The following is a 16537-nucleotide window of genomic DNA, read 5'->3' as shown; positions in this document are numbered from 1 at the left end:
TCCGTTTAAAAAAAAAAAAAAAAATATATATATATATAGAGAGAGAGAGAGAGAAAGAGAGAGCTAGAAAGATATAGATATATAGATATAGATAGCTAGATACAGTGTACTCCCAGCAACTCAGGAGGCTTGATGCAGAAGGATTGTAAGTTCAAGACCAACTTTGACAACTTAGTAAGATCCTGTCTCAAAAAGACTGGGGATGCAGCTCAGTGGTAAAGCACCCCTTCAACCCCCAGTCCCAAATAAAATAAAATAGGTGGAAGATGATGTAATGATTCTGACAAACAGCCCCCTCTTCCCCACATGCATCTCTCTCTATATAAAGAAAACTGCAAATAACTATCAACAGTTAACATATTTGTAATATCACTGTGAAATTTTATATTCCTTTTGTTGTTTTTCTGAGGCAGGGTCTCACTATGCTGCCCAGGCTCACTTCCAACTCTTGGACTTAAGCGATCCACCTGCCTCAGTGTCCCAAGTATCTGAAGGCAACAGGCATGAGCCATTGCACCTAGCTTCTATTTATTTATTCATTCATTGTGGTTTGAATTACTAATACCCACTACTTATATGCTTAGGGAAAAAATACTATTTTAACACAGATAACTAGGCCAGAAATTGGTATTATGGGCTAAATGCTTGTGGCCCTCTCCCAAATGCACATATTGAAGCCCTAAGTCCTAATGCAATGGCATTAGGAGTTGGAGCTTGGGGAAGTAAGTAGGTTTACATGGGCCTTAAGGTTGAAGCCTCCATAATAGGAATCAGTGAACTTATGAGAAGGAAAAGAGGAGCCAGAGACTTCCTTTCTTTCCCCTCCATGTGAGAACACAGAAGGCAGTCAGCCTTCCACAAGCCAAGAAGAAATTCCTCATCAGAATCTAAATCTGCCAGCAACTTGGTCGTCGACTTTCCATTTCTAGACCTGTGAGAAATAAATGTGAGTTGTTTAAGTACTGTAGTCTGGTTTTTTGTATAGTAATTCAAGCTCAGATAGATGGAAACAACCCAAGGGTTCATCAACAGATGACTGAACAATTAAAAGGTGATACCAATAATGGAATAGTTTTCAGAAATTCATATGCTACAAGAAGGGACTCCAAAAATATGCTAAGTGAAATAAGCCAATACAAAAGAACAAATATTATATAATTCCATTTCTGTGAGGTGCCTAGGCAAATTCATAGACAGAAAGCAGAAGAGAGGTCACCATGGCAGGGGGAAGAGGGGAATATTATGGGTATAAAATTCCTGTTTGGAATGATGAAAAAGTTCTGGAAATTAGTTGTGGTGGTTGCACTGGAGCCACTGAGTTGCACACTTAAACATGGTTAAATGGTCAATTTTATGTTATTTTAACATAATTTTTAAAAATGTATATCTAGTAGAGACTACATGATTTAATAACCAGTTGGAAATAGAGAATGAGGAAGATGGATGAATTAAGGAAGACATGAATGTTACTTTGTGGGAGTTGAAAAAAGTGGCATCTTTCCAGGTAGAGCTTCCTGTGTGAGGCATTGTGTCTGTTTTGCAATGTGAGGTGGGAGCTCTTGGGCATCAGTATTAGGTGATTGGAAATCTGATGTGAGGGGGCAGAAGATGCAATACAGTAAGAAAATTCTATTCCCAGATTCTGTCTCCTGATTTCATGCTTTTATGGGACAAACTGAGTCAGTCCGCTGGGTGGACAGCCATATTGTCTGGGGTCCCTGGCCTTAAGACCGGCCTCAGCTGTCACTCTGAAATCATGTTCAAACTATAAACAGGCCAGCTCACCACAGTCAAGACTTGTTTTCACAACTCTGGTCCTCTCTGTGCAGATAACCCAAGCCTGAAAATAGTGCTCACCTGTCCCTGTGTCCTGGATGATCAAAGTCTAGGACAAGGTTTTAGGAATACAGAAACGTGTCCAAACTCCTCTAACTGCTGCAGGCTTCAGCTTGAGGGGTATGTGGTAAAGTGGGGGCAGTCTGTGGAAAGATGACTTAAATAAGGGCCACAGCAAAGGCATCCTTCTTGATAGCAAGCTGGAGACTCCAGCCAGCGTCCCCAGGCAAGGCCACTAGGCACAGGGCTTAGGTAAGGGAGCAAGCCAGGCATGTTAGTGCCCTGAGCATCAGAATGATGCAACAGATGAATTTCCAGAGTTCACATTGGGTCTTATAAGCTGAATATTTCTAGGCAAATATGATTTGACTCTGTGAATAAAGTAAGTTTCTTCAAGTGAAAAATTTATCATACATGTTATTGTAGTTCACTATCTGCACAAAACCATCTTTCCAAAGATGCATACTCTTTGTAGGCATGCAGACTTCATCTAACTCCTTTATTTTGCAGATAAGGAAACATAGGCCTAAAGAAGTTGGGTAAATGTCATGGAAATGTCACTATCACGTCACTGCAGAACTGCAATACATAGAGTCAGAAAGAAAGTGGGAAAATGCTACTTACTCTGAGAAATATTATGCCTGAAAGAATCTAATTCAAGTTAAAAATCTAGATTTTGTTTCTAATAAATCCCAGCACCTGGCTGAATGTAGCTGTTTTCTTTTCTTTCTGTTAAAAGAAGTGAGAATACTAATCAGTGCTTCTTACTCAACATGGTACAGACTGGCACGAAGTAAATTCCCAGCTACAGAGAAACTACAATCACAACCACTAACTACTTCTTTTTTTGTAGTGCTGGGGATTGAACCCAGAGCCTTGTGCATTCGAGGCAAGCACTACACCAACTGAGATGTAACTCCAGCCCCATAACCTCTACTTCTTATAACATCCACACTACTTCTAATTACTCCAGCTTCTACCCGGCACCACCTCAGCAGGAGATGGGAGCAAGGGAAGAGATTATTAACAAAAACACCGTCATATTTTAAAAATACTTCTCCCTGCGAAGAGCAAAGGTATGAGTGAAAAAAAGATAGCTCCTTCAGTCGGGCATGGTGGTGCATGCTGTAATCCCAGCAAATTCAGAGGCTTGAGGCAGGAAGATTGCAAGTTCAAAGTCAGTCTCAGCAACTTAGGGAGACCCTGTCTCAAAACAAAAAACAGGCTGGGGATGTGGCTCAGTGGTTGAGTGCACCTGGGTTCAATCCCTGGTACAAAAAAAAAAAAAAAAAAAAAAAAAAAAGCCTACTTCAGGATACAGTTAATCCTCCACAAAGGCAATACAGAAAGAAAGAAAACAGTTTTATTATTGAATAAACCTTAAGCTTGAATGTGAGGTACATCACAGGCAAACATGTGCTTAGATATTGCAAAGAGAACAATTTCACATTTTATATAGTCAAGCAGATGCAATTCATTACATAATCTGTTTTAAAGACAAACAATAACTCACTCTCAACTAAGAAAACTCAGCAGCACCATCAGTCACACACAAACTTCCATCCAAACTTTACCTGATAACAGGAATGACCATCCAGAGATGGAAGATGGAGGAGATGGGGAAAATTCAAATCTTCATGACAAGGGGTAGCCATAAGGAACATGGGCAAAAATATAGCAGAAGATTCACCAAACAAAAATATAAACAATAAACAAATACATTTTTTTAAATGTGAAGAGATGCTGTAAGCCAGCTTTCTGTCACCATGAAGAATACCTGAGCTACTCAACTTACAAAAGGGAAAAGCAGGCTGGGATTATAGTTCAGTGGTAGAGTGCTTGCTTAGCATGTGTAAGGTGCTGGGTTTGATCCTCAGTATCACATAAAATAGAATAAAGGTATTGTGTTCATCTACAACTAAAAACATTTTTTGAAAAGAGAAAAGGTAAGCCCGGCCTGTAATTCCAGCAGCTTGGGAGGCTTAGGCAGAAGGATCACGATTTCTGAGCCAGACTCAGCAACTTGACAAGACTCTAAGCAACTCAGCAAGACCCTGTCTCTAAATAAAATATTTTTTAAAAAGGACTGGGGATGTGGCTCAGTGGTTAAGTGTCCCTGTGTTCAAGATACCTAATAAACAAAAAGTTTGTTTTGACTCACAGTTTTGGAGGTTTCAGTCTGTGATTGATAGGTCTGTTGCTTTTGGGGCCTGTAGCGAGGCAGTACATCATGGTGGCAGTGTATGGTGGAGCAAAAGTACTTCTCTTATGGCCAGGAAGCAAAAGAGAGGGAGAGGAAGGGACTGGGAGCCCACTATCCCTATGAGGGCATATCCCAATGACCTGAAGATCTCACCACCAGACCCCACCTCCTCAAAGTTCCACTGACTGGCAAAAACTGAGGAGCTAGCCTTTAACACATAAGCCTTTTGGGGACACTCCAAGTCTAAACTACAGCCAATGCTCAAAACAGTCAACACAGAAATGCAAAAAAGCTCCATTTAGCTTTGTAAAACTTATGCTGTTTGATAATGTCTAGCACTGGTAAGGCTGTGAAAAAAATAGGTCCCTAAATATAGTTTTCATGAAATATAGTGTTAGCAGAAATATATGTTGGAACAGCCTTTTTTTTTCTTTTTTTGAGAGACTCTGACAGAATTATTACAAATTTTTACAAATATTTTTTAGATGTTGATAGAACTTTATTTTATTCATTTATTTATATGTGGTGCTGAGAATCAAACCCAGAGCCTCACACATGCTGGGCAAGTGCTCCATCACTGAGCCACAACCCCAGCCCCTATTACAATTTTTAATGTGCATTTCTTTCAACAATTTTGTTTCCAGGCATCTGACAGAGAACAAAAAGGCTTGGAACAAGGACAGCGATGGCAGCAGAGTTTGGCACTGTGAAAATCTAGAGACCATTAATGGGAGAACACGGTAAATAAAATTTGGAACATCCAGGATGTGGATGCCTGCAGGAGTTCTTTTAAAAGGAAGATAGACTGTATTGGATATGGAATACAAAAGAGGAAACAAAAAATAACCACACAATTTGTAGAACAGTACACTGCATTGGGTCCATTCGTGTAAACAAAAAATAACACTATGATTCATTCCTCTATGTATATAAGTATATGAAATTGTCCATTAAGGTTTTAAAAGCATAGGTCAAACTGCTCACAGCAACACTTTTAGCAATAAATGCACTAGGAGAGTGATGCCAAATGAGATTTTTTGTCAACTGAATTGTTTTCAATTGCTTAGAGTGGAAATGCACTTATGTATTATTTGTGAAATTTAAAACTACGATACGATATAATACGAAAGAAAAGTAATCCAATATTATCAATGCTTCCTGAGAGAAATGCTACCCAGTGTACTGTTTACTAACCTTTTCAAAATTAAGTTTATTCTCATTTGTTCCCACCCTGGTTTTCCTTGGACAAATTGCATATAGGATGTCATCTCCTTACAATATAAACATCTATTAGATTTACAGTGTTCAGTCACTTAACTGTTATGCTTCTCTGCTTTGATTATAGGCAATGTATAGAATGTGGTTTTTTTTGTTTTTGTTTTTGTTTTTTTTTCAGTGCTGGGGATTGAACACAGGGCCTTTCACATGCCTGGCAAGCACTCCACCACCGAGCTATATCCCCAACCTTTGCTTTTTGGTTTCTAAAAAATTTTTTTTAATTTGTTTTTTTAAATTTGGAGTCAGGGTCTCACTGAGTTGCTGAGTCTGGCCTTGAACTTCCGATCCTTCTGCCTCAGACTCCCTAGAAGCTGGGATCACCGGGGTACACCACCATACGTGGCTCTCATTGCCTTTATTTATTTTTTTAATTGAATAATGATCTTTCTGCTGGTAGGGCTACTCTCTCTGAGCACAACTGTTCAAGAGGATTCCAAGAGCAATGGTAAGAAGAAAGATGCCAGCTGAACCCCTTTTTTGTTTTATATCAGAGTGGTAAATGTCACATACTCTGTGCCTTAAATTTGAAAAGGTTAAGTCTTGCATTTTTTTTCAAATGTGTATAACACCTCACTTAAAGCTTTTTTTTTATGTTAATCTTTAACTAGCATAATTTTTTTTTAGTATGGGGGATTAAACCCAGGGCATATAACCACTGAGTCACATCACCAGCCCATTTTTATATTTTATGTAGAGACAGTCTTGCTGAGTTGCTTAGGGCCTTGCTTAGTTGCTGAGGCTGGCTTTGAACTTTTGATCCTCCTGCTTCAGACTCCTGAGATACTGAGATTATAGGTGTGTGCCACCAGCCATAATTTTTATTATTGTTTGGGTAGGGGAAGTAGACAAGAGACAAACATATAATTAATATACCTACAGTTAATTCTGTGATGACACAGTAATTAAAATGATAGCAATACTTTGCATAGTATGATATATTTGCCTGGCATGGACCTAAGTATTTTGCATATATGAACTCATTTAATCCTTGCAGCATTTAAGCCTTTAATGTTGGCTCTTTGAAGCAAGTTGCACAAATTTTCCAAGGTCACATAACACAACTGGAAGAGGTAGAACTTAAATTTGAATTTAGGCTGCTTGATTTTTGCAATAAGGGATGTCTACCTGGAAATCAGTAGTAAAAGTACATATCTACTGTAAGAAATATACAGTGTGCCAAGAAAATCAGGACCAAATAGATATTATCATTAAATATTGGTAAGATAAACTTACTGGTGACACCAGGCATTAGGAACTATCATAACTGAGTTGAACACACTGGAGAGTTTCAGAAACCTTGCACTTTTTTCTTTCAGTTGATGCTTGCTATCTTCAATCGGGAGACTAAAACAAAATATAAAGTTTAAAAATTTTTCCCAAACTTACAAAACTAACTAAAAGTAAAATAAATGAAAATAATTATGTATTTAGATGCAGTTCTTTGCTAAGGTCATGCTCTTTATACTTCTGACACTATTAATGTGTAAAACACACTGAAACTACTTTTTAGACAAATTGTATAGAACTTAATTAAATACACTCAGCTTGATGAAAATGAAAAGAAAAAAATATTTTGCACTGAAGTAGGCTTTGGACCAACACAGAAATAGAACTAACTGGACAGGATGGGACATCAGTAAAGACACACAACGTGGATTCCGACATCCTGGATAAAATACAAGGTCATCAACATACAATTACAGACCTTCTAAGGTAGTTGAGGGATTAAGTATAATAATACATGTTAGATGCTCAGGCACGATGCATGACACAGAATAAGTTTTTAATAATATCACTATTTTTCATGACACTTTTTAGAATGTAAGTCCATCTAAGTGTGCCACAGAGAATGGATTTTAAATACAGAACAGACTATCAGGTGATATCATTCAAATCAGTTGGTAACCATTCCTGTTAGGCTGGTCCTGAGTCACAAAGACAAGTAAAATGGGAAACCTTGATATTCTCCCTGGGTTGAGAATTTTTTCCCTGGTAGTGGCAGCAAGTGGCATCTGGATCCAGACTCATGCCCAGCCCACACTCTCCACCCATTCCCTTAGGAGCAATGTGATTGGTCACATAGGAAGAGACAAGAGTGCGCCACTGCAGTCTGGGAATCCCTCTCCTGATATCAATTTTAAGGGGCATCCAGGTTGGGGTCTCCACCTCTGTGGAGCTGGCCGAGCCACTTCTGAGTTTATTCCCTTTTCCAAGTTCTCTGGAGGAGGCTGTGATCAGAGGTCAAGAGATGGGATCTACATCAACCAACAGAAGCCCTGACCTACCACTCTAGAAATGTGGTTAAAATTTTCCCTACACTCTTATCAGAGTAAAACCTATTTAATGTTCTACTCATCAGTTGAATTTACTGACCCATCTTCAATACTGTCACCTGACTGTATTTGTAGTTTATCCGTTTCCCTGGAGTGCAAAATGAATCAAGTAAAAAAAAGATAAGGACTATAGTATTTGCTTAATTTACACATAGGGTAATTTCAAACTGGGATAGTACAAAATGAGGAGAGCTGAATAATTAGATAATTAATTCAAATGATTTTGGGGTTGGATGTATGTAATGATGAATTTGCGTTTATAGAAAAAATGATCGATTTCCAAATGCTGCTGACTAAATCCAACTGCATCAAAAATAAAGGAATAAACAGATTCAGGCAACTGTAGAATTGTAAAACACCTTTGTTAACACTAGGACATGCTTCTAGTTGGGTGGTAGGTGGGTTAGGTAGTTTACTGAGAAAGCAGTAGGTTTAAAGTGGTTTTATTTTATGCCTAAGATATATAGGTGAAGAGAAGACATAAAGCACTTCTGCAGTCCTGTCCTTTATTTCTCTTTAGACAAGTGTTTATTTGCAAATATTCAACCCATGAGCGGGTCAAAACTAGCATTATTTGTATAAAATAGGATAAAAGAAAATAGTATCATAAGGAAGTACCATAAGTGTCATAAGGGCAGGTACCATTTTGAGTTTTTTGTTTCAGCAGCAATGTATTCTGGAACAGATGGTGATGGAAAAATGTATTACTCTGGGTTGTGATTAAAATATTTTGAAAAATCAATGGTTTAGACTCAGCATTTTAACTCTTGTAAAAATATCTGAGGAACAGACCAGAACAAATGTCTAGGTCAAATTGCTTCACTTCAAATTTTCTGTCTAAAATTCTGGGTAAAACTATGTCAACGTAGGGTGGTTCATACATTGGTGTTCATTGTCCTGGACTACTCCTCTGCTTTTTTGTTTTTTCTTCTTTAGGGTGGTGTTGGGGATTGAACCCAGGGCCTTCTACTTGCAAGGTAAGCATGCTACCAACTGAGCTACATCCCCAGCCCCTGTCCTCTGACTTTTAATGGAACATTTGTTAGATCCATGGGAACTCCTTGGGAGGCTGAGTCCTAGACCATTTTAGAAAAGTGAGTCATGACTGTCTAGGAAATAAACTCCAATGCATAATGACTTGGTTGTGTTTTAGATTTTAATTTTTATTTATATTCATGAGCATTTTACTAGAAGCATGTAAATGCCCATTTAAAAATCTGTACTTCTAGTATCTCCTGAAAGTACTGTAGTTGAACATCTCCATTGCTTTTATAATTAAAACTGATTTTGAATCAATTATATCTGCTCTAATCTAAAACAAAGTTAAGGGTTAAATTATTATTTTTTTCTTTTCTCCCTATCAAAAATAAAACCAGGGCTAGGGGTATAGCTCCGTGGTAGAGCATGTGCATAGTACAGGGTTTGATTTCTAGCATTACTACCAAAAAAAAAAAATCAAATTGAAAAATATTTTGGTTTGTAGTGCTTATAAAAGAACAGTTTGAGAGCTGTGAGACCACAAACCAAGTGGCAAGAAACCTGGTTACAGCAGTTACAACATTTTTGTAAATGAGGAAGATGGAAAGATTTTTACCTTTTACATGATTAATACATTAATATTTAAGGCATGTAGAGCTGTCAAGCTGCTTTGTCTACAGCCAGTTGGTTTAACTTCACAGTATGTCTGTGTTTCTTTGATGACTAGTGTGAGTAATTCTGGGAAGTATGGATGACTTAAATTTTGCTTTTTGGTGGCCTTGGGGTATATTTAACTGTATTTAACTGTGGTCTTTAAATGCACCCCCCCCCAATACTCCATTATTCCGAGGGTTTTTTTTTTTTTTTCCCCAGTTTTATTTGGGAAATAAGAATGACTAACACATATCTATATTCTGAGTGACTCCCAGTAAGAGGTAACATTCTAGGTTACCACAGTGAGAAAAAGACAAGGACTGCACGTAGCATACAGACAACAGGATATGGTAAATTAAAAAAATTTTTTTTTTAAATCAGCAAATCAGTATTGAAAAAGAATAAAATAATGGTCAGGCTAATGGGTAATGGGCTCCAATTAAGGTCTTAGTCAAAGGCAGAGACCATACCAGGAGGCTAACCCACAGAAACATTACTGGGCACCATCAAGGCCTGTTTCAAATGTAAAAGACCATGAGGCTCACCTGTGGGAACACTCCAGCCAAGTCCTCTGTCCCAGAGAGGAGGGAAGATGGAAGATGAACCGAACGGGAGTTACAGGAAGGATTAAAACTCAGACTAAAGAACACAACGAATAGTCCTGAACTTCTTCAGTGCCTGGCCAACACAGATTTTGACCTGTGCTCATATGCCCACACCATTTCAGCCCTGAGCTAGCACCTGCCAATGGGCTTTCCGGCTCCCAGGCCCAGTCCCGCATGGTAGGAGTGCCATCTCTTCTCTGGTAGCACAAAAAGACCAGGCAGGATGCAAACCCCAGAGTCAGCTCAGCTGTTTATTCGGGGGCGGGGGTGCAGGGATGAAATGGCACCCATGAACCCACTTTCCTAGTGGAAGATGAGTCACTGAACAAAGAAAGGGACTGGGCTTATATAGGTTATTTTGAGGGGTGGTCTAGTGAACTCGGGAATTTGAGCTTCCCGGTCAAGGTCTGTGGGCGGTGTCTGAGAGGATTCACTTTGAGGCATGAAGGCCCCCCAGAGACTCTCTCGAGGATGATAACACGCCTCCTGTCTTCAGCTGGCGCCTGGAAAGCATCTGTCTTGGGAGATGAAGGCTGTCGGTGCGTGGCCTCCATTTGCACTCCCTTTTCTCAGGCCTCCTTATCCTGGGGATTTCTTTCTCCATATCCATCACTCACTTAAATAAATCCTACTCCACTCATTCTTCCCTTCCTTTACTGTCTGTGGATTTTATTCTTCAAATTTGTGAGACAAGAACCCAGAAGGAAATTGGTGAAGGGGAATCTAGTCTCATCTCAAAACTCCAGTCTCAAAATCATGAATACCGAGGGGGGAGTATTGAAGGATGCAAGGATGCTGCTGTGCACACTAGAACTTCTAGTGCAGATGGGAGCAGAATTTTCTTTTTATTTTCCTCAGGTATTTTTTTTTTATTAAAATCTTTTTTATTTTTACAGACTGCATTTTGATTCCTTGTACACAAATGGGGTACAACTTTTCATTTCTATGGTTGTACACGATGCAGATTCACACCATTCATGTAATCATACATGTACATAGGGTAATACTGTCCGTTTCATTCTACTATCTTTCCATCCCCCACCCACTCCCACCTCATTTTCCTCTACACCATCCAAAGTTCCTTCATTCTTCTCTTCCCTTCCCACCACCTCTCTTATGTGTCATCATGCACTTATCAGAGAAAACATTCTGCCTTTGGTTTTTTGGGCTTGGCCTATTTCACTTAGCATATTTTCCAACTTCATCCATTTATCAGCAAATGCCATAATTTTATTCTTCTTTATGGCCAAGTAATATTCCATTATATATATATATACCACAGTTTCTTTATCCATTCACCAACTGAAGGGCATCTAGGTTGGTTCCACAATCTAGCTACTGTGAATTGAGCTGGGGAGCAAAATTTTTGAGCAACTTACATTATTAGAATTAAGAGGAGAAATGTGTGCTATAAAAATGTATGCTGGTTCCTAGATGGTAGCTTATAACCAGATTGTCATTAACTTGGAAAGAGAATGACTGGCTGGAGGAAAGGTATGGTCAGAGTTCTTGGAATAGGGCCAGAGAATATTTGTGTCCTAGAGGAATGTTCAGCTAAAAACCTTTGATGACTTTAATCATCAGGTGGTCTCTATGAATGTCAATCTGCCTTCTTCTCCAGCCACCCCAGACTCATGTACAAAGTGGCTAAGGTGGCAGGGATGAGGAGTCCCTGCAAGGACTCCACAAGTGGACTACCCCTTGATCCTGAAAGCAGCAGTGACCACCCTATATGTTCACAACCAAGAGACACCAGCCCACACCTGCTGCTGGTTGATTGTATCTGACTCTATCACACTGGAGAGAGCCATCCTGGAATTGGATTAGCTTTGTCTAAAATTTGTCCTCCAAACTTTTGTCAACACCACCTTTCAAAGACTAACGCTTTTACATTGTTAATATTACCCTATATGACAATGGCTTCTGATCACATCACTCACTCTATAGTGAAAAGAGTAAGGCAGTAGGCCACCTATGGAATTCTCTGGATTTAACATAAACATCTACTATCCTGAAACAGCAGACATTCTGTGGAGACAACTCTTTATGAGGCTGGAGTACTGTCCTACAAGATGCAGTGTATTTAGCACATGCTGTGAACCAGGGACCACAGCCCTAACACAAGGATCTGAGAACCAAAGTGTAGGAGAGAATGGCATAGCTTAGTTTTATACCCAGTGACCCACAAAATTGTTGCTTCCATTCCCTGTGACTCTAGGCTTTGCTGGTTTAGAAGTAACTGAGAGGAACACTTCTACAGGAAAGGGTTACGATATTGGTTTAGTGAACTGATTCTAGTGTAGGAATATATAAAGTTGCTGATACACAATGGGGGACAGGAAAAGTATGGATAGAACCTTATGAACTATGATAATATTTAATGGAAACTTCTGCAGCTTTAGACAGGAAGGCCTATCAATGGCTCAGATGGGAAAGGTTTTGTGCCATCTACCTAGGAAAGATCTCTAACTCACTAAAGCACTGGCTAAACTCAGAGGAACACGGGATGAGCAATGAAGCAGAGAAGTAAAAAAATAGCAGTCATGGCCTCATGATTAGCTACACAAAGGGCAATAGTTACTGCCTGTACATCCTTCATTAATGTCTCCTGTATTTATTTGTATGTTTTAAATTTTCTTCTTTTTTCCTTTTCCCTTACCCAATTACCACAGTTTGATGTCAGATACATAGTTTGTATTGATGGTGACTGACTTAACAATTTAGTTCACAGATTAATATCAAGATAAAATCATGGGCTGGGTTGTAGCTCAGTGGTATAGCACTTGACTAGCGCACTTGACTAGCCTGGGTGAAGTACTGGGTTCGATTCTCAGCACCACATATAAAAAAGTAAAATAAAGGTCCATTGAAAACTAAAAAAAAATTAAAAAAAAAAAAAAAAACAAAAAGATAAAATCATGCTGCAACTGGAAGAGGAACAGATTATCATTCAAAGACCCAAGACTAGGAGCTGGATGTGGTTTGTCAGTGAGATGTGAAATTATTTCTGGCTGAAGGGCTAATTAAATTTATTTGAACTGTGTATAAATTCCATACTTTCTGAAATAAGCACATATTATTTTTTCTCCAAAATAGTCAAAAAGTTGCTCAGCATAAAACATGTCAAATGTTAGAAAGATGCTGAATGTGCAACTGTAAGTTCCAGGAAATTTAATTACCATCTCTATTATCCTATCTTCAAAGAAGAAATAAATTAGTAACACCTGTCCAATCTTATTTCATTAAAGATTTAATAATAGGAAATAAAATACAGATCTTACAAATATCTCAATTTATTGTACAGTGTTAATCTCAAGTAATCCTGATTATTACATAATCACAGCATTTACCAATCTGTGATTTTACAGATTAACCAAATTTGTGAAATTAAAAAGAAATTTACAGACACAATTTTTTACTGTTACAAAGTATGGACAAGCCACATACACGCACACAGACAGACACACCCACACACACACAAATCAGAAGTATAATTTATGCTAAAGTTACTTTCTGTCCTGGTCGAAACACTGTTCCACTTTGACTTTTTCTCTTCTTTGGATTTTGAAAGCTTTCATACCTTAAAAAAGTAAGAAATAATATTTAGTAAATGTAAACAATATAACTACAAAAAAAGATAATGAACTGTTTGTAAACAGAAGTGTGTGTGTATTCTTTGAGAAGAGGTCTTGCTATGTTGCCAGGCTGGCCTCATACATGTAGGCTCAGGTGATCCCTCTGCCTCAGACTCCCAAATAGCAGGGACTATAGGTGCACGCCACTGTAAGGTATAGAATTGTATTCTGTGCAAGAGAAATAATGAACTAGAAAAAAATTAGAATTCTTACAAATAAATTTCCAAAGCTGCACTCTAATAGAAAAAAAAAAAAAAAAAAAAAAAAGAACAAAGGGAATGAAGATTCAAGTTAGAAAAGGTAAAATACAAATGGTGCCAGGTACAGTGGCACACACCTGTAATCCAGAGGCTGAAGCAGGAGGATTCCAAGTTTGAGGTGAGTGTGGGCAATTTAGTGAGACCCTGCCTCAAAACAAACAAAAAATCAAATAGCAAGGAATAATATAAAAAATTGTAACTTTTATAGTTTTGATCAAAGAAATGTAAATTATTAAGCAAGATATATATTTTTTGCAATGATATTGGATAAGGTTAGAAAAACACTGCAACACTCTGGGTTAATAAGCTGGCACACTTACTTTCTGCTGTTGAAATACACATTGTAACAGTAATTCTAGAAGGCAATTTGGCAATATATTTTGAAAGCCTTAAAAAATGTGAGCACCTTGTGATGCAACAATTCAACCTCTATCCCAGTGAAATAATTAAGGGTATGTGCAAACATTTAATCAGTTTAAAGAATATTCATTAATTACCACACTGCTTATAATGGCACAATTTGAAAGTAATTTAAATGTCCAAAAAATTGGATATCATGACATAGCTATACTATAAAATGACATTTAAAAACAACAAAGTAGTAACCTCCTTAAAATGTAAAAGACTATTCAAGATGTGTGGATGGCTAAAAGGGGAACCGACCGTTACACAGCAATATGTGTGAAGTGTTCTCGTGTTAAGAAAAAATACATAAGCACACGAGGTATGGGATTAAGGGAAACTTCTGTTCCATCTCTGATTTTATGTTTTTCTACAATAAGTACGTTACTGATGTATATGTACACATATACCTACTCAAAGCACTGCAAAATTAAGAGTTGAAGTATTTTTTCTTGAGAGGCCAGAAATAAATATTTCTGAACCAAATTATGTTGAATCATTGGCGTAGAATGATTCCCAGTCTCAGCCTCATAAGTGGTCAAAGAATCAATCAAAAGATGCCTATAAATCTCATGTACTAAACATGATCAACAAATGAACAAATGTGAATATAATGTTTGTTTAGGGTTTTTTGGTACTAGAGAGTGAACCCAGGGTCACTTAACCATGGAGCTACATCCCCAGCCCTTTTTATTTTTTATTTTGAGACAGGGTCTTGCTAAGATGCTTAGAGCCTAAGCTGCTGAGGCTGGTTTCAAACTTGCAATCCTCTTGCCTTAGCCTCCTGAGTGTGTGGGTTTACAGTTGTGTGCCACTGTGCCTGGCAAATGCTTTTGAGATTAAAAAAATATAAAAATTGTTTTGAAAGTAGGATAGGTATATTTTTTTCATACCTATCTTCCAAAATAGATAAATCTTCCAAACTATATAATTAGAATCATTTAGAGCTTTTAATTTTTCTCATTTCTTCAAACTTTCTAAAATTGAAAGGGTTTATTATAAATAACACCCCCCACCTCCTTTTCCCTCCTCCTCCTCCTCCTCCTCCTCCTCCTCCTCCTTCTTCTTCAGTGCTGGGCATCAAACCAGGGACTCAGGAAGGCTAGGCAAGTACTTTACCACTGAGCTATATCTCCAGCCTTTTAAATTTTTTTTTAATTTTAATTTTTATTTATTTATTTATTTTTGAGGTACTGGGGATTGAACTCAGGGCCTTGTGCTTACGAGGCAAGCACTCTACCAGCTGAGCTATCTCCCCAGCCCCCCCTTTTTTATTTTTAAGACAGGGTTTTGATAAGTTGCCCAGGCTGGTCTCAAACTTGCAATCTCCTCTTGCTTCAGCCTTCTGAGTAGCAGGGATTAAAGGCTGAATTAGCCTTTAAACATTCAAAAATATTATTTTTGTTTTTAAACAAGAACTTTAAGTAAAAGTTTAATTGAATAATGATGTCACATATAATAATATCTATACTTCCAAACCAGAATCTGTTACTTACAGCTCAGCAAAATTCTTCCAGTCATCTTCACTAATGGATGGTCTTGTGTGACCAAGTGCAGTCATTAAATGCGACTGACTAATAGCCAGACTGGTTTTGATTGGTCCTGGCTGGTTAAGAGATTCATCCTCCTTCAATAAAGAACAAATTAACAAAGAGTTAACTTAGGGATATAATGAAAAAAGTAACAGTTCTGTCATTTCTTTTTGTCGAATTTTTCAGGAGACCAAACTTCTCTTCCCTAACTAAAAATTATTTGAAAGTAAGGAAGAGCATAACCATTTAACAGTCAATGTGTTTCAGTACCTTGTTTATAAATATAGCTCATTTATAAGACAAAGAAATGTATATTGGAAAAGAAAAATAATTTTTAAAAATTTAACAAGTTTTAATGAGGAGGGAAAAAAAGCCATACTCCACTTTGGCTCCGGTATCTGCCTTTGATGACACTGATATCTGCCCTCAACTGATCTCTTTGTTCTTGCGTGAGTTCAGGGTAACCTTCTTGTGAAGCTGTTCTGATCACTGGAGGTTGTGAAAACAACTGATCTTTCCCAGGAAGTCCAGGCAAATCCTGAGTTATGGAGCTTGGTGCAGAGAGACACTGTGAGCTCTGTATGTTAGGAAGAGTAATGAAAGGAGAGGGTGGGAAAACAACTGTGTTTATCAAAGAAAAAATTAAAAATTTTAAGCAATAAACTTTAACAGAGATAAGTTTACCTTGTTTTTATTTTGATACTAGGATTAAACCCAAGGGCACTCTACCACTGAGCTGTATCCCCAGTCCTTTTTATTTTTCAATTTGAGACAAGGTGTTACTCAGTTGCTGAGGGTCTCCCCAAGTTGCTAAAGCTAGC

At 37.9% G+C, this 16537-nt stretch overlaps 1 protein-coding gene across 3 annotated transcripts in view; it reads right to left on the bottom strand.

Moving 5' to 3' along the window:
* Positions 1-13117: 13117 nt before the first annotated feature.
* PEX1 (peroxisomal biogenesis factor 1) overlaps positions 13118-16537 on the bottom strand; it is a 49807-nt gene continuing 46387 nt past the window's right edge. For 2 of the 3 annotated variants that reach the window (XM_079152078.1, XM_079152077.1), the window contains 3 exons: positions 16096-16293; positions 15681-15811; positions 13118-13467 (listed from right to left, as the gene is read on the bottom strand). In XM_079152078.1, coding sequence (XP_079008204.1) covers positions 13383-13467; positions 15681-15811; positions 16096-16293 — 414 coding nt within the window. In that variant the 3' untranslated portion in view covers positions 13118-13382. Of the gene's footprint in view, positions 13468-15680; positions 15812-16095; positions 16294-16537 lie in introns of those variants that run through there. The other variant, XM_079152079.1, reaches the window with a different exon arrangement.

Source organism: Sciurus vulgaris (genome assembly GCF_902686455.1).
Source record: "Sciurus vulgaris genome assembly, chromosome: 8".
NCBI classification, from domain to species: domain Eukaryota; kingdom Metazoa; phylum Chordata; class Mammalia; order Rodentia; family Sciuridae; genus Sciurus; species Sciurus vulgaris.
This window is presented reverse-complemented; position numbering and strand designations above follow the sequence as displayed.